This window comes from Coregonus clupeaformis, chromosome 29 (genome assembly GCF_020615455.1).
Source record: "Coregonus clupeaformis isolate EN_2021a chromosome 29, ASM2061545v1, whole genome shotgun sequence".
Taxonomy (NCBI): Eukaryota; Metazoa; Chordata; class Actinopteri; order Salmoniformes; family Salmonidae; genus Coregonus; species Coregonus clupeaformis.
The window spans coordinates 26,339,432-26,365,827 of record NC_059220.1 but is presented as its reverse complement, the minus strand read 5'-3'; the positions used below and the strand labels follow the sequence as shown (position 1 = coordinate 26,365,827).

Below are 26,396 nucleotides of genomic sequence, written 5' to 3'. Positions count from 1 at the left end.
AGTCGCTTGCGCTATGCGTAGCCTATGATTGGAGGCAGAGCCAGAGAGGAGCCTGCCTGCCCACAATCACTGCATGTGCCAGGTGTGGCGCATCCTTCCCACTGCTAGATAACAGAACCCTCGCTGCTCTTCGCACCCAGTGCTGCTAATATTCTGCTTATCATAGTAGCCTATCCAGTCCAAGTGCAAATACATGTCACGAGAAGGAGAGTCTGAGTCACCAATGGTCAAGTCCAGGTTGAGTCACAAGTCATGAAAGTCCTGGACTCGAGTACTAAAACACTGGTACACTATTGTTTACTTTTCTTTACTGTACTCTACTGTATTGTACTGTACTGTGCTGTGCTCCACTGTACTGCACTGTGCTGTATTGTGCTCTACTGTACAGTACTGTACTGTATTGTACTGACCTCTGCTTTTCTTTACTGTACTCTGTATTGTACTGTAATGTTCTGTACTCTGCTGTGCTCTACTGTACTGTATTGTGCTTTACTGTGCTTTCCAAACGTGTGAAACATAGATGTCTATGATTGGTTCAGATTTGGTCCGGTCAAGACAAAATCGGAACCAATTATAGACGTCTATGTTTGGGCCAAATAAAGGCCAGTCCGGACCGGACCAAATCTGAAGCAAACATAGACGTTTATGATTGGTCCAGATTTGGTCGGGTTTGGACTGGCCTTTATTTGGCCCAAACATAGACGTCTGTAATTGGTTCAGATTTGGTCTGGTCTGGACGTTGAAATCAAGGCCAGTCCGGACTGCACCAAAAAAAGAAGTCTGGTCTGGACAGGACCAATTTTTTAAAATGATTTCTCTCAACCAATAACTATGACCAGGTTTTGTAAGAAAATAACTATCAAACTTAGTCAAAAGGACAATCAAAAGAAGATTCCAAATCATGGAGTAGGACAGTTTAGTCTGCAGCTGATTGTGAAGTGTAAGCAGCAGGTCTGCTAAAGGTGGATCCTACCCAGCTGTGCTTCTATACACAGGGCCAGGGAGAGGAGAGGAAAACTGAACTCACTGCCACCTGATAGCCTGGTTTGACATCGCACAAGAGCTGGCTACACCAATCACCAGGAATTGGACAGTCAGGAGGAAGACGAGAAAAGGGAGGGGAGTGATTTACTCCTGGCAAACTTTGTGTTGTTTCTAGATTAGACTCCATGTAATGCTGGGATCCTTGTTAATGTGGCTCTACTTGGGCTAACTCAGCAGACCTCCTAAAGGAATGGTCCAGAGGTAAGTGGTCTAGGGTTGGAGCATCTGCTGACACCATTGTACTCATTTAGCAGATGCTCTTACTGGAGTAACATAGTAATAACGTCCTCAAAAATTGCCTGACGAGGAAATATTAATTAAAATGTGCCACTAGGGCCCTTGTGTGGTAGCAATGAGACACATTATGATGACAAAGCATTTTCTTTGGACAAGACAGGTCTGAGAAATACGACGTGCCATGCCAAATGGAGTGTGTCATCGTTTCTGATGACAGCTTTAAAGCTACAGTATATGGTTCCCTGCATGGAAAGTCTAATAGCCCTCATCACTTTCCAAACCCAAGACACTTGAGATTCTCCTCCTGAGAGAAGAAAGACAATAAAATAACAACAGCACGGGGGAGAGAAGAGAATGGATGAGATTTCAACCAACCTTCTTAGTCTTGGCCTTCTTCTCATAGGTGTCTGAAAGGGGCTTCTTCTTTGGTTGCAGAGTGGCCTTGGAGAACAGGTCCTCAAACTCCTTGGTGTCTACGATGTCTGGCTCCTCCAGAGAACCCCACAGTGTATTATTACTGCAAACAAGAGACAGACTGTGTCCATAAAATGTATATAGTCTGTATAAGCTGGAAGTAGAGGCCTAAGCATTGTTTTTCACTAGTTTACCTCAATTAGGGAAGGGGTGGTGGGGTTGGAAAGTAATAAAGGGAAATATATTTTAAAAAAGGAAATGTATATGTACAGTTGAAGTCGGAGGTTTACATACACTTAGGTTGGAGTCATTAAAACTTGTTTTTCAACCACTCCACACATTTCTTGTTAACAAACTATAGTTTTGGCAAGTCGGTTAGGACATCTACTTTGTGCATGACACAAGTAATTTTTCCAACAGTTTTTTACAGACAGATTATTTCACTTATAATTCACTGTATCACAATTCCAGTGGGTCAGAAGTTTACATACACTAAGTTGACTGTGCCTTTAAACAGCTTGGAAAATTCCAGAAAATGATGTCATGGCTTTAGAAGCTTCTGATAGGCTAATTGACATAATTTGAGTCAATTGGAGGTGTACCTGTGGATTTATTTCAAGGCCTACCTTCAAACTCAGTGCCTCTTTGCTTGACATCATGGGAAAATCAAAAGAAATCAGCCAAGACCTCAGAAAAAAATGTGTAGACCTCCACAAGTCTGGTTCATCCTTGGGAGCAATTTCCAAACACCTGAAGGTACCATGTTCATCTGTACAAACAATAGTATGCAAGTATAAACACCATGGGACAACGCAGCCATCATACCGCTCAGGAAGGAGACGCGTTCTGTCTCCTAGAGATGAACGTACTTTGGTGCGAAAAGTGCAACTCAATCCCAGAACAACAGCAAAGGACCTTGTGAAGATGCTAGAGGAAACAGGTACAAAAGTATGTATATCCACAGTAAAACGAGTCCTATAACGACATAACCTGAAAGGCCGCTCAGCAAGGAAGAAGCCACTGCTCCAAAACCGCCATAAAAAAGCCAGACTATGGTTTGCAACTGCATATGGGGACAAAGATCGTACTTTTTGGAGAAATGTCCTCTGGTCTGATGAAACAAAAATTGAACTGTTTGGCCATAATGACCATCGTTATGTTTGGAGGAAAAGGGGGGAGCTTGCAAGCCGAAGAACACCATCCCAACCGTGAAGCACGGGGGTGGCAGCATCATGCTGTGGGGGTGCTTTGTTGCAGGAGGGACTGGTGCACTTCACAAAATAGATGGCATCATGAGGAAGGAAAATTATGTGGATATATTGAAGCAACATCTCAAGACATCAGTTAGGAAGTTAAAGCTTGGTCGCAAATGGGTCTTCCAAATTGTCAATGACCCCAAGCATACTTCCAAAGTTGTGGCAAAATGGCTTAAGGACAACAAAGTCAAGGTATTGGAGCGGCCATCACAAAGCCCTGACCTCAATCCTATAGAAAATGTGTGGGCAGAACTGAAAAAGCGTGTGCAAGCAAGGAGGCCTACAAACCTGACTCAGTTACACCAGCTCTGTCAGGAGGAATGGGCCAAAATTCACCCAACTTATTGTGGGAAGCTTGTGGAAGGCTACCCAAAACGTTTGACCCAAGTTAAACAATTTAAAGGCAATGCTACCAAATACTAATTGAGTGTATGTAAACTTCTGACCCACTGGGAATGTGATGAAATAAATAAAAGCTGAAATAAATCATTCTCTCTACTATTATTCTGACATTTCACATTCTTAAAATAAAGTGGTGATCCTAACTGACCTAAGACAGGGAGTTTTTACTAGGATTAAATGTCAGGAATTGTGAAAAACTGAGTTGAAATGTATTTGGCTAAGGTGTATGTAAACTTCCGACTTCAACTGTATGTATGTATGTATGTATGTATGTATGTATGTATGTATGTATGTATGTATGTATGTATGTATGTATGTATGTATGTATGTATGTGTGTGTGTGTGTGTGTTATATATATATATATATATATATATATATATATATATATATATATATTTGCGAGAGAAAAAAAACATATGGGGGATTGGAAGTGATGCAGACAATTACATTGATGGAAGTTACAATCTATCTGCAATATTAAAGCTGATCTACCCCGTAAAAAAAACAAGAGACATACTTTTAGTCTGGGACTGGGGGAGAGATACACTTCCATATGCTGAGGAGCACCACAATTCAACATAAAACCCTTTTTAATAACGGTGTTACTGTGATGACAGGAGACTGTGTTACAGGGGTGACTTCTTGGTAAAAGTGGAATAGCTAGTGGACTTCTCAGTACAAATTGTCCTGTGCCAGAGATAAACAATTTGTGAAGCAGTTTATTTGATGTTTACTTGGGCTGTGCAGTGTTTACTTCCATCTTTTGATTTAGGGCAGACGTTTGCTGGGGTGAGAATTTGCAGAATGCAGAGAAAACCGACTTGAATTTCCGCTTTTTAATAAAAAATTACATTTATGACTGAGGCTTCTGAAAATCAAATGACTCAAGTGTCACTGGGTTTGAGATATGAGATTTCAGCACTAAAGGAGCATTTCAAATAAACTACAAGGAAGATAGGAGGTATTCTGTTTCCGCTGTTGCTGGGTAACGCTGAAAGCAAACAGAGAGGGAGTCTGATGATGTCTCTCTCTGTACAGGAGCCTCCCAGAGTTCAGCCCTGCTCTGCTACCTTTACTTTCCATTCCTCTTTTAAATCATAGAAGATAACTATCCCCTGGGTTAGACAGTGTGGCAGCCTCAGGCTCTGGATGATAAGTGATGCAGCCCTCTAGTCTCTGATAACGCAGGGAGAGGAAGATGAAGTCCACCATAACTCAGCCTGTATATAGGCCAGGTCAGGCAGCCTCACAGGCAGCAGGTTCACTGAGACAGGTTCATCAGGACCCACCCATGTGAGGCAGCCTTACTGTATGTATAACACAGGTCATGTTAACTTTTCAATGAGAGTTTATCTACTGACAGTAATATGTAATGTTGCATGATTTAGAACTTTCTATAAAGGATCCCTTTGTAAAATGTAATAGGCCTACTGTTTGCCACTTTCTTACACTGCTTCAAAAGTTTGGGGTCACTTAGAAATGTCCTTGTTTTTGAAAGAAAAGCATTTTTTTTGTCCATTCAAATAACATCAAATTGATCAGAAATACAGTGTAGACATTGTTAATGTTGTAAATGGCTATTGTAGCTGTAAACGGCTGATTTTTAATGGAATATCTACATAGGCGTACAGAGGCCCATTATCAGCAACCATCAGTCCTGTGTTCCAATGGCACGTTGTGTTTGCTAATCCAAGTTTATCATTCTAAAAGGCTAATTGATCATTAGAAAACACATTTTGTAATTATGTTAGCACAGCTGAAAACTGTTGTGCTGATTAAAGAAGCAATAAAACTGGCCTTCTTGAGACTAGTTGAGTATCTGGAGCATCAGCAATTGTGGGTTCGATTACAGGCTCAAAATGGCCAGAAACAAATAACTTTCTTCTGAAACTCGTCAGTCTATTCTTGTTCTGAGAAATGAAGGCTATTCCATGCGAGAAATTGCCAAGAAACTGAAGATCTCGTACAATGCTGTGTACTACTCCCTTCACAGAACAGCGCAAACGGGCTCTAACCAGAATAGAAAGAGGAATTTGTAAGTCGCTCTGGATAAGAGCGTCTGCTAAATGACTAAAATGTAAAATGTAAAATGTAGTCTCAAGAAGGCCAGTTTTATTGCTTCTTTAATCAGCACAACAGTTTTCAGCTGCGCTAACATAATTGCAAAAGGATTTTCTAATGATATTAGCCTTTTCAAATGATAAACTTGGATTAGAAAACACAACGTGCCATTGGAACACAGGACTGATGGTTGCTGATAATGGGCCTCTGTACGCCTATGTAGATATTCCATTAAAAATCAGCCGTTTACAGCTACAATAGCCATTTACAACATTAACAATGTCTACACTGTATTTCTGATCAATTTGATGTTATTTTGATGGACAAAAAAAGTGCTTTTCGATTGAAAACAAGGACCTTTCTAAGTGACCCCAAACATTTGAACGGTGGTGTATGTTAATGCACTGTATCCATACTGTATGGACTGTAGATATGCCTTATCTGTGTTTGTGTTCATGGGTCTCTCGCTACTGTCCAGTCATGAGGTCAGGGTTTGGCCGGCCCAGGCTGATTCCACCAGAAAGGAGACATTTTACAACAGTGGAGACGAAGTGAACTCAACAAACAGACTAAAAGGTTGGCCAGCTGGTCATAGCTGAAATACCACAGCAATCAAACACATAGACAGAGACTCAATTAGAGTCAAGTGAGTCCAATTGGGTCCAATTTGCTATTGGCTACCCACAGCGGTGGTGAAAGTATCTGTCTGGGACAGCCAAGAGGCTGTAACCAAGAACATAATGATACTCCCGAAAATCTTCCCTTTAATTTCATACTGCATTCACAGGGACCAACTCAAATAACTCCACGTAATGGGTTCTGACAGACTCCAGAAAACTGCAGTGAATCAAAGTTGAACAATTTGGGGAAAATACAGTGGGGAAAAAAAGTATTTAGTCAGCCACCAATTGTGCAAGTTCTCCCAATTAAAAAGATGAGAAGCCTGTAATTTTCATCATAGGTACACGTCAACTATGACAGACAAAATGAGGAAAAAAAATCCAGAAAATCACATTGTAGGATTTTTAATGAATTTATTTGCAAATTATGGTGGAAAATAAGTATTTGGTCACCTACAAACAAGCAAGATTTCTGGCTCTCACAGACCTGTAACTTCTTCTTTAAGAGGCTCCTCTGTCCTCCACTCGTTACCTGTATTAATGGCACCTGTTTGAACTTGTTATCAGTATAAAAGACCTGATCTGGGGCTCAACGCAAGATCTCACCCCGTGGGGTCAAAATGATCACAAGAACGGTGAGCAAAAATCCCAGAACCACACGGGGGGACCTAGTGAATGACCTGCAGAGAGCGGGGACCAAAGTAACAAAGCCTACCATCAGTAACACACTATGCCGCCAGGGACTCTAATCCTGCAGTGCCAGACGTGTCCCCCTGCTTAAGCCAGTACATGTCCAAGCCCGTCTGAAGTTTGCTAGAGTGCATTTGGATGATCCAGAAGAGGATTGGGAGAATGTCATATGGTCAGATGAAACCAAAATATAACTTTTTGGTAAAAACTCAACTCGTCGTGTTTGGAGGACAAAGAATGCTGAGTTGCATCCAAAGAACACCATACCTACTGTGAAGCATGGGGGTGGAAACATCATGCTTTGGGGCTGTTTTTCTGCAAAGGGACCAGGACGACTGATCCGTGTAAAGGAAAGAATGAATGGGGCCATGTATCGTGAGATTTTGAGCAAGGGCACTGAAGATGAAACGTGGCTGGGTCTTTCAGCATGACAATGATCCCAAACACACCGCCCGGGCAACGAAGGAGTGGCTTCGTAAGAAGCATTTCAAGGTCCTGGAGTGGCCTAGCCAGTCTCCAGATCTCAACCCCATAGAAAATCTTTGGAGGGAGTTGAAAGTCTGTGTTGCCCAGCGACAGCCCCAAAACATCACTGCTCTAGAGGAGATCTGCATGGAGGAATGGGCCAAAATACCAGCAACAGTGTGTGAAAACCTTGTGAAGACTTACAGAAAACATTTGACCTGTGTCATTGCCAACAAAGGGTATATAACAAAGTATTGAGAAACTTTTGTTATTGACCAAATACTTATTTTCCACCATAATTTTTATGGATTCATAAAAAAAAAAAGGATTCATTAAAAATCCTACAATGTGATTTTCTGGATTATTTTTTTTCATTTTGTCTGTCATAGTTGACGTGTACCTATGATGAAAATTACAGGCCTCTCTCATCTTTTTAAGTGGGAGAACATGCACAATTGGTGGCTGACTAAATACTTTTTTCCCCCACTGTAAATCTATGCAAACTCCACAAAGCCTTTGTGATTCCACGGTAGACAGCATTTATAATTGACTGGACTGTGCCTATATTGACATGTAATCCCTGTAAAGCACAGTTAACTATGTCTTCCCTAGCTTCCTCATGAAGCCTGCTCTGTATATATAGTGAAATTGTGTATATTTTGACATTTGTTCATTGACCTGGCCTTTTTTCAAAGTGTACTGTATTTCCCTTCATAATGTCTATCAGCCCAGAAACTTGTTACAGTTAAGAGTCCTGTTTAATGCTGTCCAACTGTAAACTTTATAGCAGGCATGTTACCGCTGTGCCCCACTCAACCCTCCACCATTAGCCAGGACCAGAGAGTGTGAACCACAAGTCAACTTCCTCTACTAACCCAGGCATAGAAATACAAGGCCATAAAGCTGGGAGCCTGGAATCCAGCAGCACAAACCCCAGCCACTGGAAATGTGCTGAAACATCTCACTTGGGCGCCTGTCCTCATCCAGGGTACTAGCGCAGGGGTGGTCAACCCAGCCTGATGTTTTACTGTATTAGTGTCTGTATACCTGATGGAAGTGGCACAGTGAGGAGTGGGAGACAGAGGTGATAATACATCTTGTGAATGGGCTATAGAAGAAGTAGGTACTTATTGTTCTGGATCTGTATCCTGGTCCAGTATAGAGGCTTCATGGGAGTGGCAGGTTCCAACGCAGGCTTCCTTGGGGCCTTCTCTGCTGCCTGGCCGAACCCAAACCCAAAGCCTCCCCCAGGGGGAGGGGGTGGGCCGCACCCAGGTGGAGGGGGAGGAGGGGGAGGGCCAACTCCAGGTAACCCAGGAGGAGGGGGAGGGGGAGGTGGGGGACCAAAACCTGGGAGGGGGGGTGGAGGAGGTGGCCCCATGTTGCCAGGAAACGGGGGAGGAGGAGGAGGTGGAAGCAGTCTTGTTTGGCCAGGGAGGGGAGGAGGGGGAGGAGGAGGAGGAGGAGGAGGAGGAGGTGGGCCAGGCAGTCCTGAGGCTCCTCCATGCAGACTCAGGTTGATGGAGTCCAGGTTGAGTTTCTTAGGCCCATTCTGGCTGGGGTTGAGACCGGGCCGGCTGGCCTCGTCCTCGCCCTCGGGGGTCCTGAGGAAGGTCTCCCTGTCTGTCTGGATGCAGACGTTACGGAAAGTTTTGGGGGGCAGGTCGTCCTCAGTGGACACGCAGGCCTCACGGAGCTCGCCCCTCTCAAGGCCCAGGCTAAAGGCCTGGTGACGGTCTGTCTGCATCTTGCCGATGACTCCCTCCAGTCGGGACACTGACACAGCATGCTCCCCTCGCACCTGGAACATCTGGATCTCAAAGTCCGTCTGTGTGGAGCAGGAGTACAGAGATCAGTCAGAAACATCCCACTCAGCCATATGAAACAGAATCACCTAATGTGGGGCTCCACAAAGACCCCTGGGTGACTCAATGAGAGCATGTGAGAGAAAATGGCCATCATTACCTTCATTAAATGAAATTAAGTGATTTCTAACATCATGCCCACTAATTTTCATTCCGATCTTTCATCCCCAACAGAAAAGTACAATAACTGACAACATAATGAAGAGCTAATAAGCTGGATGTTTATTCGACGTTTCAAACATCAACACAATCCAGCCAAACTTGAGGAAAAGTGAAAAGGAAACCATTTTGCAATGTATCTGACACGTTCCTTGTTAGCATGGGGGTCAGCTAGGAAAATGAATTAGGCACGTTCCTATCCTTTCTCATGGTTTAACTACATATTTATGAGTGTCAATATGATGGCCTGATGCAAGGGATCAGAGACAAACGGCAGGGTAACACGCAGAGGAAGACCTCTACAGGCAGAGGAAGTCATCTATATCTGCTGAATCAGCACTGCTTTAATAATTGTAATTTTCAGACACACTTTCCAGAGACAATTTGCTCAAGTAAGGTTGTTGTTCAGAGAAATTGTTCCATAAATAAGGTTAACAGTCTGCTCTATGATCTTGTCCTCTTACTCAGCTCAGGCTGCTCTTAACAAATCAATGTGACTACTCCACTGAGACCTGTGAGAAACAATTTCAAATACTGCTTTCAATTGCATCACCTTGGCACTGGTGGCACAGTTGAACAAACAATGCATTATAGTGCTTCAGCAACAGAGTGGAATCTGCTGAGTTCATAGGGTGAACTCAAAACTAGATCATACAAGAAATAATGGAGACATTTCCAGTTGGAAAGAGACAGGTCAATAAATGAGATCTCTGGGTGCATCCATGTTCTAAATGGTGATCTTATTTCATATGAGGAACTGGCAGGAGCTTCACATCTGGAACACATCATGACATCACAGCTTCCTCTCTCAATGCTGACCTCATATCAAATGTGACTGGGATGTCACATTTAACCTTGTGCCTGACAACAGTGTTATGCCACAGAAGTGTGAGTCAATTAATGAGATGCTTTGGTTGAAATGACCATTTGAAGGTGTAAAAAAAAACGACACCAGACCCACTTAAGGCCAATAATATGTTTAGATAGAAACACAAGGCTGTCTATTTACTATGGTGATGAAGAGAGGTGTGTAACTATGGGCCATTGAGACAAGCTCAGACATCAAGCTTGGAAAGTCCAGTCACTATAGACGATAGTTTGCTTTGCTTCTGTGGTTGATTGGCGACATCTAGTGTCTCTGAAGAAAACTGCAGTGTCCTGGGTTCATTAACTATCAGTTACTTTCTTATTACATGCGGACAGTAGGATATGGTGAGGCGACTGCATTTGATTGAAACAAACCGCAGCACTGAAATCAGTAAGAATGATATGTAGTGAACTGTTTAAAACAAGGAGGTTAACTTACATGTAATTTCTCCACCTCCTCTTTGAATTCTCTCTTCAGCTGCAAGAGGGCAGCCTGGTGCTCTGGAAGGGAAAAGAGACATCCACTTGCTATAGCTAGAACACATGATAATGTCATTAATATTTATACATAAATACAATTACACAGCATAAACCATCACAAATGTCACATTAGTTGGAAGGATAATTTCAATGTACACAAGAGATTACATTTTCAATAGCAACCAACTTTACAGGACATTCATGGGACCATTCACTCTTTCATCATACATTAATTAGTAAAATACTGAAACAAACACAAGATTAACATGTGATTGCAGGGATAAGTAATATGGCAGGGAAACATGATCCTCTCCTCCTCCATGTTATGCTAGGCTGCTGCTGAGGGACGACAGAGTCATGCCTTTGTCTCGACGGACCGCCTGAAGAACAATGAAGGACATCATTCTGTGTTGTAAGGCAATAGTAACATCTGACAATAATAATTGTGCAGTGAACCATATAAATAGCTTCTGGAAGTATGAACAAGTTAGATACCTCAGCAGTAAAGCTATTAGAGATAAACAATCTGCTGCAAAGGGGATATTACAGTATGCTGTCTGGTGGTTTAAAGTCTTCAAGCAATTTGTGTTATCCTCTTTGAGAACAAACCAATAATTATGCTGTTTCAAGGCTAGTATTCTGAGAGAGTAAAAGCACAAGAGTTAATGGAAGGCTAACGGCTCATGGTAAATGGTGTGTGTTACTGTGTGTGTGCTGTGTGGAACAGCATGAGTGTGTGCCTACAGTAAATGGATGTGCGCACACACATAAGCATGCTCTTTGTTGTTTTAATCTAGCCACCTATCAGCTTGGACCTTTGCTCAGCCTTCCAAAGTCCATGAGCTGTGAGATGGCCTGATATACCTGCCACATACGGTCTCTGCTCCAGTACAACAGGTTCTAGGCTGCACAATGTCTCTGCATCCAACACATTAAGAGAAATGAACATCTCCCTGTAATGTAATTGGATCAGCCTATTTAGAGTCATGTGGGCCTTTACCCTATTTGTGTGAGTATTCTTCTTCAGAGAGAGAGAGAGAGAGAGAGAGAGAGAGAGAGAGAGAGAGAGAGAGAGAGAGAGAGAGAGAGAGAGAGAGAGAGAGAGAGAGAGAGAGAGAGAGAGAGAGAGAGAGAGAGAGAGAGAGAGAGAGAGAGAGAGAGAGAGAGAGAGAGAGAGAGAGAGAGAGAGAGAGAGAGAGAGAGAGAGACAGAGAGACAGAGAGACAGAGAAAGCATAGCCAGGCTGAGAGAGTGGCAGGCTGTCCAGCCCCAGCCTATCTCCAAACTACCTCCCAAAGCTCCACTATACACTGTGATGCTAGCAGACATCTCAAAAGACAGCAGCATTACTGTGGAGGGAAGGTTTCAGTGCGTTCCTGCTTTAAATGGATTTAAATGGTTTTCTTACACCCTGCCACTGGGCTCAGCTGGCTGTAAATATACCAGCAGGGCTGCACTACTTGTTTGTGTCACCTCTCAATTAGATTAACCAGTCAGGGTAAGTAAGGAGAGCGCCTGCCCCAGATAAAACAGGGTGGAGGCACTCATGATCAGTAGATTTGTATCAAGTCTATCTTATCGTAAGACAGATAACAGCATACAGGTGTTTCTCAACAGGAGATTGTATGATACTGCAGAAGCGGTGTAGAGTAAGTGGAGAGCTCCAGTATGGAGCACGTCCTTACCTGCCTCGGTGTACCTGAGCCCCACCTTCTCCTCCTCATCCTTGGGCTTGGGCGGGGGCCAGATGGCTTGGAGCCGCCCGGGGGTCCGGTCCTCACTGTCTGCAGGGGAGGTGACCTCAGACTGGGAGGAAAGACAGCAGATGATACCTCAGTTAACACAGAACATACATAGAAACTGTACACACTCCCTAAGGTTTACAGTACAGTCGGTGGCCAATCTGACTGAGAAGTCAACACGTGATAAGACATGAGACCATCTCAAATCAAGACTATCCCCAAAGCTAATACCCTATGAGATGTCACTTTAAAGTTACAAACATAGTGGTTTTGTCCTGTCTGCATTGCATATGCCCAAGAAAACACAACATACACTTCAAATAGCTTTACATTCATAAATGTCAAAACCTTGGTGATCTGAGAGAAAAAACAACAATGAATAGTGATCTATAAAATACAACATAGAGAAGGAATACAGCTTTGAGTTAGACACAAACAGTACATACTTTAGACTCTGCTGGACCTTTTTGCTCACTGCTGCTAGGAGACTTGGAGGTTCTCTCAAAGATGGATTTTAGCAGCTCTTTCTCACTTTTGTATTTTTTCTTGACAGCCTCTAAATCCACATCCTCTTCTGTATCCTTTTTAGCCGGTTTGGAGCTGAAGAGATTCTTGAAGGTGTCAAGCGCTGTGTCTGAAGCTTTCCTGCTGTCTGCTGGTGGGGTGATAGGGATGTCCTCTAGACCGTTGTCTGTCACCCCCTCCTCCCTCTTCTCCGGCTCCCTGTCTCTGAGCTCTAGCAGTGGGTCCGGCTTGTCCTCGGCCTTGGTCCCGTCTAGGTTGAACAGCTGGCTGATCTGCCCCAAGAGATTACTCTTGGTCTCAGACACAGGTTTGGGCTCGGGTCGTTTCTTGGGGGTGCTGCTACTGAAGGTGATCTGCTCAGGGAGGTTCTTGGTTTTGTTGATGCTCTTCTTCAGGCTCAGCAGGGCCAGGTCAGTGTCTCTCTGTTTGATCTCAGACACTGTCTCCCTCTCCTCCCCCACAGCCCCCTTCTTCAGAACCCGCAGCCCGCTGAACAGGGCAGGAATTTGGAATGAGGGGGCCTGGGAGGAAACTGTGCCCCTGGAGGGAGACAATGTGGTGGATGGCGGGTCTGTCTCGGGCCCCCTAGTGGCAGGCATGTCGCCTTGGCCCCTGGGCGAGACAGAGACAGGAATGGCACTTGGCTGGCTGTCAGCTGGGGACTTTCCAGGAACAGGCGTGTCAGGCTGCTCCTCCAGGCTGGGGGAAGATGGCTCTGCTGCTTCAGGTGGCCTGGAATCAGAGAGGGTGGAAGGGGAGTCGAGGCAAGGAACATGCTCTCTACACTCCTCAGTTCTAGTGTTTTCCGACAATATCTCCTTCCACTGTCCAGTATCTTGGTCCTCTGGCTGTCCTGACGGCAAGGCAGTGTCGTCTGCTGCTGCCTCCGATATCTGGGGTTCAGAGGTCAAAGACAGGTTAAGAGGTGAAGCCACTGCAGAGTTTCCAGCACACACGTCAGTAAGGCCCAATAACTCCCGGCTGATGCTGAAGCCTTTGGCTACTTTGTGGTGATAATGGCTGGACCCCTCTGCACCCATGGCTTCTGCATCCACACCCACCTCCACAGGCCTGGGATCAGTGGAGAGGTACGTGCTGCAGCTGTCTCCAGGCACTTGTGGTTTGGAGACAGAGGAGAAGAGACCAAGATCTGTCCCGCTGTGAGATCTGCCCATAAACCTTGCAGAGTACAGAACAGAGGTGTCTTTGAGGGATCTTTCCACAATACTTTGTGGCTTTAACACAGGCAGCTCTAAGTCTGTATCAATGGTACCTCTCACTGGGCCAGCTGGTGTCAGCTGACCCTTGTTATCATCGCCCACTGTCCACTGGTCATCGTCAGGTGGGAGGGACATTCCAGGGGTGGCATGCTTGTCTGATTGACTGAGGCTGCTGATCCCCTCCTCATCTTCCATCTCTGTGTCGCTGCAGATCTCCACCATAGTGACCTGGACCAGATCTGGGTCGGCCGTGGACACAGACACTTGGCCTGGGTTAGGAGGAGAGGTCACAGAGCTACTCTTCCTACTGGACTCATTCTCCCATGATTCAATCCTGTCCTCCGTATCAAGGAAGGTGGCCTCTCCATTATGAAGAACCTCACCCCTACCCCTCACATCTCCCCCCACTCTAAGTCTGTCGTCACTGATAACATCCAGAGCACTTTGATCATGGACCCCTGTGATATAGTTATCTTCAGATAGGGTTCTGAAAGCCATCAGCACCGCAGTCTCTCCCGCTAGCCTCTGAGGCTCAGGCTTGTCCCCACGTGTAAACATAGTGGAGATCTTATTGCGGAACGAACTGGATTGCTGCTTCTCCTGACCATCAGAGCTATTACTTACACTGTCCATTTTCACAGAACCCTTAACTGTCATGTAGCATGTACTTAGGCCTGTGAACTCCTAGCCAGCCAGCCAGGTAGAGGCTACCCGAGCACAGTGTGTCCATTCAGAGTGTCACAAAAGGCACATCTCTACACCTCCAGGACTCTCAACCTGCCAAGCCGTGTTCCACTTCTACTGGTTCCAGTGAACAAAAGGCCTTTGTGAGGACAAATCCCCTAGCTCTTCTTAACCTCTCCAGGAGGGCTCCAGGTATAACCCCTGCTATCCTGTAATATTGTATGGCAACACAAGACCCTGCTGTGCTGCATATAGAAAACGTTCTCCAATTAAAAACAGCATCTCCTCTACTGTATGTTAAATGTCACAGATAACTTTTTCAGTGTTCCAGAACTTCCAGTGATGTAGAGCAGAGTGAAATTCCAATGACTTTCCCGGTCAAGTCAAACTGTTCAGAGGCAGGAAGCATGTCCTGGAATAATCTCCCTGGGAATCCAGGAGGAACTCATTTTCAGTTTCTCAGGAAAACATCAGAACAAAGTTTGAAAAGTTAGAAAAGTTATTTCAGAGTGGTCCGGTAGGTTCCACTTCCCCTTTATGTGTAGGTACAGAGACCTGATTCAGAGCAACTGTCTGAGTTGCCCTCCTGGCGTGGTTCTTTCCCCTCTTTCCCTGTGTCTGTATGCGTACAGGAGAGCTCTGTGTTCCTGAGAAAAGCCTCCAGGTTGGAAAAAAATGCATCTCACTGGTCTACCCAGTCTGGCCCCGCCCCCCCCACCCTCCCCTGCCCTGCCTAGGAGGGAACTGTGGCGGCAAGCAGAACAGGTGTCCGGTTACTCCATCTTACTTCCGCAAAATGGCAGCCACAGGTAGCTGGAGCTCTCTGTTGCTTAGCGCTGTCATTTCTGACTGCAGTGTAAACCGAGTGGGGCTGCTAGCTAGTTAGATAGCTAATCTCCTGGTTGGTCAGGTGGACGGCGGAGGAGGTCCAGCCCAGTGTTACAGCTGACAGTGCTCTCTATACTATTACAGCACAGAGCTTAAGCTGTGCTGATTAGTCAGTCTGGAACTGCTGCTGCTGCTGCCCAGCCCTGACCAGCACTCCAACACTGCAATCTGTTGTCGTCAGTAGCTCCGCTAACGCCAAGGGGCTAACACTGCTACAGTTTGCTGAGAGGAAAATTGGTTTTGATTCCCTAATCTCAGAGTGTGAATGTCATTAGAATAGATTAAGGTTGTCTTTACACTAAATCATAAACTGAACACATACATATACACACATTCGTTTTCCAGTACAGTGAGTTTATAGTAAGTTTACACAGACAAGTATCATTGTACTCTGTCTGCAGTCTACAAAACCTGCTGCTTCAAATACAATGGGTTCAAAAATCTTTCAAGTACCATGCACCCTTTATATGAACACAATGTGCACTTGACAGAGTTTAGCACAAAACAGAGCACATAGGCCTGAAAAGTACTTAGTGAAATTAGGGCTACTTGTTCATTGAGCTGTCAGAGGGAACTCAAAGCCCTATTAAGGCCATATTTGGCCTTAGCAGCCAAAGTTCACTCCTCAATGCATTTCTCCAGACACAGGAAGATTAAGAACGACAAATGGTTGTCAAGGTGATTTGGAGCCCCATACCAAATCAGACATGAGGTTAGTGTTCAAAGACAAAACGTTTGAAATTAATAATACATCTCTGTAATCATTATTAATATATTAGATATTAAATAATCATATGTCTAATGTATTATAGTCCCGTGTAGCTCAGTTGGTAGAGCATGGCGCTTGCAGCGCCAGGGTTGTGGGTTCGATTCCCACGGGGGGCCAATATGAAAATGTATGTACTCACTAACTGTTAGTCGCTCTAGATAAGAGCGTCTGCTAAATGACTAAAATGTCAAAAATGTATTAGAAAATACTATTGTATTTAAACATAATGTCTCTAACACTGTAGTTGTAAGTGTTATTCCCTGATCTTCTGGGGATTCAAATAAATCCACAGATAGTCAGTCAGAGGTTCTCTGTCAAGCCTGGAGCGAGGCACCCTGAGCCCTGACCCATTATGTAATAGCATTGGTGTTTAATTTACTCAGTGTAAATATATCAGCTAGCCGCATAGCCAGGCCTCAGCAGGACTCACCCTGTACTGTGGGCTGAGAGGAGCTGAGTCACAGTGACAGAGAGCTAGAAGAGGGCCCTTCTACAAATCCCACACTGATCACTACTGATTGAAAAGCAGTCTGTCAATCAAGTAACACGTGACTTGAAAAACAAGTCACCCCAATGGAGTCTATGACTACAATGCCAGTTTAGGCCACACCACAGATTGTCGGTATCTTTATGTTGAGACAGTCTACCACTAGAGGAAAAACACAACAGGGATTACTTTTGTTATGATATGCTGGCTGCAACAGAGATCGAGGAGTGGCTGTTGATTACACTATGCTATGCTACTCTGTCTGACACACAACTACACCCATCCACACAAAACAATCTACTGTTGCTTAAACTAGTCAAACAGCATGATGGAATCTTGACAGACAGACACAGTAATTTTTTATTTGTTACAACTTATATGACCTTCTCTTGACACTTTACCCAAAATAATAGATGTGCTAGGCAGGTGAGAGGTGTTGGTAAATCAATCTAGTTTAATTTGATGACAGTGTGATACTGGGTCACCATGTTAATAGTAGATGTACCATCCTAGGTAAAACATTGAAACATGACAACACTACCCTGCCTGTGACAAACAGCTGGTGATTGGGTAGATTAAATATGTAGACTGTTGTTGGTGGGATCTCTCTCTCAGCAGTAGAGATGTTTGGCAAGCTCTGAAGAGTCTGTTTGTTTGGTTTCAGTACAGAGTGAAAACACCTAGAGACACAATGTACCAACAGTAGGGTTTTATATGTGTGTTTGTGTGTTTGGCAGACCCGCACAAGTCAGGTGCCCTGGCCTGTAGCAAACACATAGCTGAGCTTCTTAGCTCTACACACAAACTAAGAGAAAGGGAGCTAAATACTGTACATGACACAATCAATCCACTCTAATATGGTTTACAGTGACTTGACAACTGGGCACTACACTCTTAGAAAAAATGTGCTATCTAGAACCTAAAAGAGTTATTCGGCTGTCCCCATAGGATAACCCATTAAAGAACCCTTTTTGTTTCCAGGTAGAACCCTTTTGTTTCCAGGTAGAACGATTTTGGGTTCCATGTAGAACCCTTACCACAGAGGGTTTGACATGGAACCAAAAAGGGTTCTACCTGGAACCAAATAGGGTTCTTTAAAGGGTTCCCTTAAGGGAACAGCTGAAGAACCCTTTTAGAACCCTTTTTTCAAAAGAGTGTAGAAATTGTGGAATGTGAAGGTGTTAGCAGAGTGGCTACAGTAAGTCCTGGGCTCTGGGTACCGCCACGGCACACAGCACCACATCCCAGATCTCTTAATGTTAATGCAACTGGAGGAATTCATGATCAGGTGGTTAAGCACTTCAGTAGAGTGGAGTACACGCTGGCCTGGAGCCCTGAGGGAACAGCAATGTCATGCTACACTGCTCTGAGAGCAGATGCATAATGAAGGATAACTACTGCTAATGTGTAGTAGCCTTCATATTGTATCAATTAGGGCCCAGATTTGTTCCTGACTATGTGACCTGAACAGAGTTGTTCCTGACCATGTGACCAGACCAGGGAATACTCTAGGCCCTAGTTACAATTTGGCCAGTTTCTTTTTTTTTCTAAGTATGATGTATTGCTATTAGTGCACTGTGTGGGTGCAGCAGCTCTCACCATGCACTCCAGTCCAGGGTAGTAGGGGGTATCTCCGATGATGTCATCCTCTGGGGGCGTGATCCTGAGGATGTCCAGGTGGTCAGGACGGGAGGCGGGGTTCAGGGAGTCCTGGGTCTGGGAGATGGCATCATCACCGTCCAGCATCCAGATGTCTGCATCCTCTACACACACAAACACACACAGTAATGAATTGTTGTGAATTGTAACGCGTAATAACAGGTGTATTAAGATAGACTGAAGCACACCATCTGTTAGTGGGGGATTTTACAAAGCAACAGAGCCATTATGTATCCTGAATGGATCAAGTGGGTGGAGGTAGAAAGCAGGCATCAGTACCTTTTAAAAGACACAGAGAAAGCCCATCTCTGCTGCAGGGTACAGATGGCTATTTATATACTGTCCTTAGCTAGCCTTGCTTCAGCCTGAGGACCGCCAAACGCGCACTGATCTGATAAACAAATACCACTATATCCAATATGGATTTATGTATATGAGTCAATGCATTGGCCATAGGGAATGGTACTACTCTCTCTAAAACAATTGGCTAAAGAAACCAGGCCGACAGCTTGTGTGTTTCTGTTCACTCACTGTAACAAATCGATTCTGTGGTGGAGGGTGACGCTGCCATGGATTGGAGAGCAGAGGAGCTGACATCTAGCCCCCTCAGAGAGAGACTAAGCCTGACTAAATCTGACTGGAGAAGGCTATGTTCTAGCCAAGCTATGGTGGAACAGAGCAGCTAGAACAGGGCTAATGTAAGTAGAGGTTAACATTTCATAGGGAGGATGGATTCAGTTTGTTCACTTCCATATGAGCTTTGTGATTCAGAGCTCAGAGACAACCTCATCCATAGTCCATCACCCCTCCAGCCTCTGAGCACAAATAATGTCAACGGTAGGCTACTATAGTGCGCTCCACCCCCAAAAAACTTAACACAACAGTACATCTCACTATAAATACTCTCACATCCACATTGACGCGTACAAGTTTGCACACGTGGTACTCTCACACACAGCAAAAATATGCCTGCACTCTTCCCCTTGGGAGAAGCACTCATGCAAGATAAATAAAGTCAGAGTGGTGGAGGAGAAAGAGAAACAGCAAAGCAGCTCACACTGAACTTGATGCTCAGCGACCCCAATTCAGGGTTTTCTCATGCTGTAATACCACACCTCCCAGGAGGGTCACACTGCCATCACCTCAACCTGTTGTTTGGCTATATAATAAGGTTAAACTGAGAGGAATCTCACCTCCTGTTGCATTAGATGCTCAAATATCACATCTCAATGTAGTGTCATCACACCCTTGAGCTAGGTACATTATAACCTCCTAAACTGAAGCAGCAACCCAGTAAAATACCTAAAATACTGTCTATCCTACAGTGTCCTCAACCCCCAGTTTAGGTCTGAGACAAATGGTTGCAATGCAGTTATGAGAACACACACATACATGCATCTGTAGATTTGTATTCAGCCTCAGTATTTAACAGAATAAATCATTATTAGACAGACAGCACTTCGGCTCCACACGGCAGAGACTGAGAGGAAAAGTCTCTGCAGGGAGCGATTGATTAGATAAATCACATTTCATTAAGATAATGCAGCAGCACACTGCAGAGCTCAACACCAGCCTGGTAATGCTGCGGGCTGTTTGGGATGAGTCCAAATGCACAGTCAAGCCCACTCCAGGACCAGCTGCAGCAAAGGCTGTATTCTCCCCTGCACCAGCTGTATTCCAGTGTAATGATCAACTACAGCAAATCTACTCTAATTTCAGCTGTATTTGGCATCTTGTTAGCAGGGTGGTGGTGAGCATAATGAGAGTGTAACTATGACAACTCAAAGCATACAAGACCTTAAGACACAGTTTATTACTGTGTTTTCTCAATGCTCAAGAAACAATTGCATAGAGTACAGAAGAATAGCACTCTTCCATTTTTGCATCCCTGAAATATGAAACATTTACTAAGCTTTGAGACTAGTTTGTCCACATCTACTCTAACTGTGACGACACAGGCAGCATGTTCTGAGCTGAGGACACAGGCAGCAGTGTGTTAAAATGCATTTAGAGGGCCACGCTGCCACCATCTGGACAGGAATAGGTGGAGAGGTTTTGGGTCCCTGTAGGCACTGCAGTGCAGCTCTGACTGGCTCTCTCTCTGGCTCTGAGAAAGACCACACTAAATATAAATACACAAAATGAATGTCGGATACGGCACCCTCAGAGGATCTTATGTGTTTTTCTGAAATGATACATATGCCATCACATGTTACTTTAATCTAGTTAACTTTTGTGTATTACAGATGAATAACACAATACACGTGCACTGGAAAATATATTATATTATATTATATTAAATATATATTAACACAAGCAAAGGCTTTCAATATCAACATTGAGAAAATACTTTGGACTAGTTTAATGTACTGTAAATATTTTAGACATAGTACATTCACAAGTTCATTGTTAGGAATGAGACTCCAATCCAACATAATAATAGAAAGTTAAACTCGTAGAGAAAGTGATGACTAGAATATGATTTAGAAAGCACTCTGCTGCATTAGGTAATGAATCCACTTCATTAGCTTGTGCTCTGAGATCACTTGGCAGTTACCTCATTACACAGGCACTCACAAACACGCACACACTCGCACGCACGCACGCACGCACACACACACACACACACACACACACACACACACACACACACACACACACACACACACACACACACACACACACACACACACACACACACACACACACACACACACACACACACACACACACACACACACACACAAACACACACACACACACACACAGTGTTATGCTGGGTGAAGAACAGTTCACTGGCACTGGGGGAAACTGCTCTCATTGCTATTTAATCTCCAAAACCAAGGGAGGCTGAATCGATGCCTGTAGTTCACTGAAAACCCAGACAGATACACATCACACACAGCTCTTTATTAATGATGACATGAGCTCTGATAACAGATCCCGTGTGGCTCAGTTGATAGAGCATGGTGCTTGCAATGCCAGGGTTGTGGGTTTGATTCTCACGGGGGACCAGTACGAAAATGTCTGCATTCCTTACTGTAAGTTGCTCTAAAAATGATAACAACACCCTCTTATAGACTGAACCTAAGAGAATATGATTACCTTGCAAAACTCACTCATACTATATAGTGCTTCTGCTCTAGCTACTCTGCCAAAGACTCCCCCTTGGTGGAGGCCAGGTGGGAAATGCTGTGGACCTGCAGGTGTTGATTGACAGGGCTGTGATGTGACAGTGTATAAATCAGAGCGTGTGAACTGAGCAGCTGTCAGACAGACAGTGAGAATGAGTGCGAGTGGGGGGCTAAAAGAACAGGGCCTGTGTTAGTTAGGTCACATGGTGCTGAGAGGTCGTCTCATGGCTAATCTTGGCGTGTCAGGTGTGATAAATGACTACTACTAGAGATAATATGCAAGTCACTGCTCAACACTCAAGGTGAGCAAGAACGACCCTCTTTTGAAGGAACAGGCTGAAGACATTCATTATAAACAGTGCAGTCTCTCTCAATCCCTCTCTCCCTCTTCAACACTCTCCTCGCTTTCACCCACTCACAGTGGTGCCCAGTGCCCTACTTCTACTTTACTAAACAAAAATCTATAAACTCATTATTCTAATATAAAGACTGAGCCATGTGGTTCTATCCATGTGCTTGATCTCTGTGCTGGAGGCAGGCTTTGTAAATCTTCATTTCCTGTCTGTCCTGCATGGTTTAGCCCTGCTCCCCCTGCTCTCTGTGGGCCGTTGGTTGGTTGGTTGGCTGTCTGGGCCCTGTTCTACAGAGGCAGGCTGTACATGACATACAGTAGTGGAACATGGAGACTGGAGAGCTCTCTCTCAACATGAAGCACACCAACTAGAGGCTAAACAACCACTGTAATAATAGATGCCAGTAATAAAATAGGCCAAATGTCAGCTTGTGCACAGCTAAGATCCGCCCCCCTCCCTCTGACACTAGAGACAGGTAGATTCAACATAGTCCCTGAAGAGGAAATATTGTGTGTATTGTGTGATCTTGGGGAAATAGAAAGTGAAGTCCATTTTGTGTTTTCTTGCCCTCTGTATGATGACTTAAGACATGTTCGGTTTGGTCAATTTTTTGGTGCTCACCCTGAAGTGTTCTGGCTACAGGATGAACACAGGCTGGAGTTATTTCTCCGAAAGGGAGTGTTAGATATTGAACAAAGCCTGGGGGAGACGGAGTAGTGTATTTAAAAAAAAAAAACGTTTTATTATTGCAGATAGATTGTAACTTCCATCAATGTAATTGTCTGCATCACTTCCAATCCCCCATGTTTTTTATATATATACTCCCCTTTATTATTTTTCAACCTCGCCATCCTTTCCCTACTTGGGGTAAATTAGTGAACAACAATGCCCAGGCCTCTACTTCCAGCCTATACTTACTATCTACACCTTATGGACACAGTCAATTTTACAATAATTCTATTTTATTTGTTTTTGCTCCTGAACTTCTTCTACTCTCAACCTCTCCGATCATTTTCATGATGTCCATCCGGTTTGCTTCTATATGCCATATCTTTCTAACTGTGCTCTTTCCCAAAAGCTCCCAACATACAACCTACAGTGGGGAGAACAAGTATTTGATACACTGCCGATTTTGCAGTTTCTCCTACTTACAAAGCATGTAGAGGTCTGTAATTTTTATCATAGGTACACTTCAACTGTGAGAGACGGAATCTAAAACAAAAATCCAGAAAATCACATTGTATGATTTTTAAGTAATTAATTGGCATTTTATTGCATGACATAAGTATTTGATCACCTACCAACCAGTAAGAATTCCGGCTCTCACAGACCTGTTAGTTTTTCTTTAAGAAGCCCTCCTGTTCTCCACTCATTACCTGTATTATCTGGACCTGTTTGAACTCGTTACCTGTATAAAAGACACCTGTCCACACACTCAATCAAACAGACTCCAACCTCTCCACAATGGCCAAGACCAGAGAGCTGTGTAAGGACATCAGGGATAAAATTGTAGACCTGCACAAGGCTGGGATGGGCTACAGGACAATAGGCAAGCAGCTTGGTGAGAAGGCAACAACTGTTGGCGCAATTATTAGAAAATGGAAGTAGTTCAAGATGACGGTCAATCACCCTCGGTCTGGGGCTCCATGCAAGATCTCACCTCGTGAGGCATCAATGATCATGAGGAAGGTGAGGGATCAGCCCAGAACTACACGGCAGGACCTGGTCAATGACCTGAAGAGAGCTGGGACCACAGTCTCAAAGAAAACCATTAGTAACACACTACGCCGTCATGGATTAAAATCATGCAGCGCACGCAAGGTCCCCTTGCTCAAGCCAACGCATGTCCAGGCCTGTCTGAAGTTTGCCAATGACCATCTGGATGATCCAGAGGAGGAATGGGAGAAGGTCATGTGGTCTGATGAGACAAAAATATAGCTTTTTGGTCTAAACTCCACTCGCCGTGTTTGGAGGAAGAAGAAGGATGAGTACAACCCCAAGAACACCATCCCAACCGTGAAGCATGGAGGTCGAAACATCATTCTTTGGGGATGCTTTTCTGCAAAGGGGACAGGACGACTGCACCGTATTGAGGGGAGGATGGATGGGGCCATGTATCGCGAGATCTTGGCCAACAACCTCCTTCCCTCAGTAAGAGCATTGAAGATGGGTCGTGGCTGGGTCTTCCAGCATGACAACGACCCGAAACACACAGCCAGGGCAACTAAGGAGTGGCTCCGTAGGAAGCATCTCAAGGTCCTGGAGTGGCCTAGCCAGTCTTCAGACCTGAACCCAATAAAAAATCTTTGGAGGGAGCTGAAAGTCTGTATTGCCCAGCGACAGCCCCGAAACCTGAAGGTATGGAGGAGTGGGCCAAAATCCCTGCTGCAGTGTGTGCAAACCTGGTCAAGACCTACAGGAAATGTATGATATCTGTAATTGCAAACAAAGGTTTCTGTACCAAATATTAAGTTCTGCTTTTCTGATGTATCAAATACTTATGTATTTTAAAATTATTAAAATGAATTACTTAAAAATTATACAATGTGGTTTTCTGGATTTTTGTTTTAGATTTTGTCTCTCACAGTTGAAGTGTACCTATGATAAATATTACAGACCTCTACATGCTTTGTAAGTAGGAAAACCTGCAAAATCGGCAGTGTATCAAATACTTGTTCTCCCCTCTGTATATACTTATTATGGACACAGTATGCTTACATTATTAGTTATCTTGTTATTATTTGTTGTTATTTGTTATTAGTCCCATCCTTCAACTCCATTCAATACCTCCCATCTATCTCTTAACACCATCCATATAGGATTTCTATTTGCCATATATATTTCAACCGTACTGTGATGTTTTACAAAAGTTCTGAACCCTTCTATTCTCATTGCTTCAACAGATTGTGAATAAAAAATAAAAAAATTTGCTAAAAGTATTATTATATTATTGACCGATTGACTATGACTTTTCAGATCACCCAGTAATGCTATCTGCAAGGTTAGCTCCAGGTAAATATTGCAATCCTTTAGCCATTCCTGTACCTGTGTCCAAAAACAAGCTACAAATGGACAGAACCAAAACAAATGATCTAATGATTCTGTCTCTTCACAGCAAAATCTGCAGAGCTTGGAAGATTGTATCCCCCATATAAATGACATTCTATTGGTAGCAAGAATTTTATATAATAATTTAAATTGAAAGATTCTAATTTTTGAATCCGGTGTCGTTTTGCGTGTCAGTTCATAAACACTATGCCATGGGATCGGTACGTCAAAAATCTCTTCCCAACTATTTTGCAATCTATATGGGACGGCTGTCAATCCTTTGGTCCTTAAGTGAAACTGATATACTTTTTTTATTTATCTTAGTTTTCCTTAAGCAATTATGTTCTTTAATGCAAGGCCGACAGACAAGTTCCTTACTTTCTCCCCCTTCCACTTTCCTCTTCTACTTTTGCAGTAAGGCTGCAATTATTTGGTTGTAATTTTGGGTAGAGCAGACATTTCCATATGTTTTTGTTAGCTGCATGTGCGACATAACTCCACCAGTCCTACCGATGATATCATTTATGAAGATTATACCTTTTTTAAACATTCTGTCAAAAAATAAAGTTTTTTTGTCAATTAGTATATTTGAATTTAACCACAATATTTGTTGCATTATTTGTTCTGTCATTTCTGGAGGAATAAATTGAAATTGCAACCAACTTATTTTGGCTTGTTTTAGAAATGGTGATATTTGGGAGATGATTTCCTTTTCAAATAACTGAAAATGAGTGGTTGTAATCGGAATAAAGGGAAAAAGGGCATTCTTGAACATTGGGTGAGACAATCTTACTAATTTGCTTGAGAACCAGTTCGAATTTAAGTATAACTTTTGTATGACTGAAGCTTTTAGTGATAGGTCTAATGCTTTAATATTTAATATTTTCTGTCCTCCGAATTCATATTCATTATATAAATAGGCCCTTTTAATTTTGTCAAATAAAATTGAATATTTTTTCTCATAAAATTTAAATAACTGTTCGCTAGGCGTAGGCAAGACCATAAGCAAATAGGTAAACTGGGATAATACTAAAGAGTTAATCAGGGTGATTTTTCCACAAATTGACAGGTATTTACCTTTCCATGGTAGCAAGATCTAATCTATTTTTGCTAACTTTCTATTAACATTTATTGAAGTGAGATCATTTATTTCCTTTGGGATATGTATTCCGAGTATATCCACATCACCATCAGACCATTTTATTGGTAAACTACATGGTAATGTACATTTTTTATTTTTTAGTGATCCAATACGTAATATAGTACATTTGTCATTATTTGGTTGTAATCCAGAGATGTTAGAAAATATATCTAGATCCTCTATGA

The 26,396-nt window shown here is 43.5% G+C and overlaps 1 protein-coding gene across 3 annotated transcripts in view; it reads right to left on the bottom strand.

Annotated features, from left to right (window-relative positions):
* The window catches only part of LOC121544473 (formin-like), a 92,835-nt gene that overhangs the window by 49,303 nt on the left and 17,136 nt on the right, over window positions 1–26,396 (bottom strand). For 2 of the 3 annotated variants that reach the window (XM_045209139.1, XM_045209140.1), the window contains exons 3-7: window positions 18,476–18,639; window positions 12,247–12,367; window positions 10,521–10,582; window positions 8,318–9,018; window positions 1,657–1,798 (exon numbers count right to left, since the gene is read on the bottom strand). In XM_045209139.1, the coding sequence (XP_045065074.1) occupies window positions 1,657–1,798; window positions 8,318–9,018; window positions 10,521–10,582; window positions 12,247–12,367; window positions 18,476–18,639 (1,190 nt within the window). Of the gene's footprint in view, window positions 1–1,656; window positions 1,799–8,317; window positions 9,019–10,520; window positions 10,583–12,246; window positions 12,368–12,749; window positions 15,404–18,475; window positions 18,640–26,396 lie in introns of those variants that run through there. The other variant, XM_045209138.1, reaches the window with a different exon arrangement.